The sequence below is a fragment of the Geospiza fortis genome, unplaced genomic scaffold (genome assembly GCF_000277835.1).
Source record: "Geospiza fortis unplaced genomic scaffold, GeoFor_1.0 scaffold450, whole genome shotgun sequence".
Lineage (NCBI taxonomy): Eukaryota > Metazoa > Chordata > Aves > Passeriformes > Thraupidae > Geospiza > Geospiza fortis.
The window spans coordinates 1,860,947-1,862,668 of NW_005054416.1; the positions used below are offsets into that span (position 1 = coordinate 1,860,947).

At 64.0% G+C, this 1,722-nt stretch overlaps 2 protein-coding genes across 2 annotated transcripts in view; one reads left to right on the plus strand and one right to left on the minus strand.

The window, feature by feature from the left end:
• The window catches only part of SLC43A3 (solute carrier family 43 member 3), an 8,021-nt gene extending 7,550 nt beyond the window's left edge, over positions 1-471 (plus strand). Inside the window, exons 12-13 of the mRNA XM_031061504.1 lie at positions 317-371; positions 413-471. Of these exons, the coding sequence (XP_030917364.1) occupies positions 317-371; positions 413-471 (114 nt within the window). The remainder of the gene's footprint in view (positions 1-316; positions 372-412) is intronic.
• A 269-nt stretch (positions 472-740) lies between these two features.
• TNKS1BP1 (tankyrase 1 binding protein 1) overlaps positions 741-1,722 on the minus strand; it is a gene marked incomplete at its 5' end in the record, with an annotated part of 7,546 nt that continues 6,564 nt past the window's right edge. The window contains 3 exons of the mRNA XM_031061505.1: positions 741-1,035; positions 1,212-1,277; positions 1,392-1,632. Coding sequence (XP_030917365.1) covers positions 1,217-1,277; positions 1,392-1,632 — 302 coding nt within the window. The remainder of the gene's footprint in view (positions 1,036-1,211; positions 1,278-1,391; positions 1,633-1,722) is intronic.

Here is a 1,722-nt window from a genome sequence, read left to right on the forward strand (position 1 = left end):
CCGTCAGCCAGCCTGCAGTAAGGACCCCGCCATGTGCCCCCCACCCTGGCCTCGGGGCACCCTGTCTCCTCCCAGTGTCCCCAGTGCCCACCCCGGGTGCCCCAGCCCCATGCCACGACTCCCAGTGCACAACCTGGGATCCCCGATCCCATTCCCAGTGCTCTCAGTGCCCACCAAGAGAGCCACAACTCCACCCTAGCGCCCACCTGGGGGCTCCAGCCTTGTCCCAGTATCACTAATGCCCACCCCGGATGTCCCATTCCCACCCCACTGCCCCCCAGTGCTGGGGGTCCCCATACCCTTTCTCCCCTGGCAGGTCCCATTCCCAAACTGCCACTGGACCGACCGGAGCCCCGGGGGTGGGGGTGCTGGTGGGCAGGCCATGGGCTGATCTCCCCTCTTCTCTCCCCAGATGGGCTCTGGAGGAGCGTGCGCTGCAAGAGGCGGCTGCCCTTCATCTGCGAGATATGAGGGGCTCAGCCCCCCTGGGTCCTCCCCTACTGCTGTTCCCCTACAGGGGGCCGCACCCCCTCCCTCAGAGTACAATAAAGTCTTGGTGTCAGCACCCACTTCATGTTTGGGCAGGGCCAGGCTGGGTGCAGCCAGCGTGGGCACAAAGGGGCTTTGGAGGTGTCCCTTCCTTCCTGCACAGCTCCTGTGTGGGACATGGCAGTAGCAGGGTCCCCTCTTCAAGGATCTCTGTGATCCCTGCCCACCACCCAGGAGAAGAGTCAGGACTCTCTGAACTGACCAGCGAGGTTTTATTGTCTGTGGCAGTGGCACCACGAGCTGGACCCGTTGCCCTGTGTCCGGGGCCATACACGAGCAGGGCAGAGGGGAAGGGGGGCTTGTGCCCACCCCCAGGCCCTTGGGGACCAAGGGGATGGGGTACAATGGGGGGGTAGGGAGGAGGTGCTGGGAAGACAGGGACCCTGCAAGCTCGTACAAAGTGCATAGGTGTGTGTGTGTGTGTGTGTCCCCATGGGAGGGGACAGCCCTGGTCCAGGGACAGTGGGCTTCAGCGTCGGAGTGAGCCTGGAAGTGACACACAGGGAAGGAGTAAGGACCCTGCAGGGCCCCCCGGGGATGACCCAGCCCGAGGGGGACCCAGCCAGAGCAGAGAGGAAGGAGGGGGCTACCCCCAGCAGTGCAGACATGGGGAAGCCTGAGCTGGGGGCTGTCCCCAGCACTGCATGAAATCCCACACTCACCCTGCTCAAGGCTTCTTCCTTTTCAGCTTCAGGGCCTGCAGCCAGTGGGGGGGAGAGGCCTCGGATCTGGGGTATTGGCAGAGTTTCAGCATGAGCCCCCCAAAACTAGTCCTGGGACCCAGACTGACCCCTCGGCCCCCCCTTTTGCCTCCATGAGGAGGATCCTGGCCCCACACTCACCCTGAGGATTTCTCTGGCTTGGGGGGCAGGGCTGGGGGTTTCCCACTCATACCAGGGATCTTGCAGGACTTGGAGCGCTGCACATGGGGATCTTTAGGAGGGGTCCCCTTGCTGTCCCCTGATGATGTCCCCTCCTCGGCCGAGCGGTTGCGACCCCTCAGCTTGGCCTGGGGGCAGAGAGAGAGGTCAGGGAGAAACACAGTGCTCTGTCCCCCAAATCCCCCCCCCACCTTCTCCCTGCCTTTAGCCAGGCCCCAGCCCCACCCTCCTTAATCTCCCTGTGTTCCACCCTCCCTCCCACCCTGCAGCCACAAGTCAGAGGGACTCACCT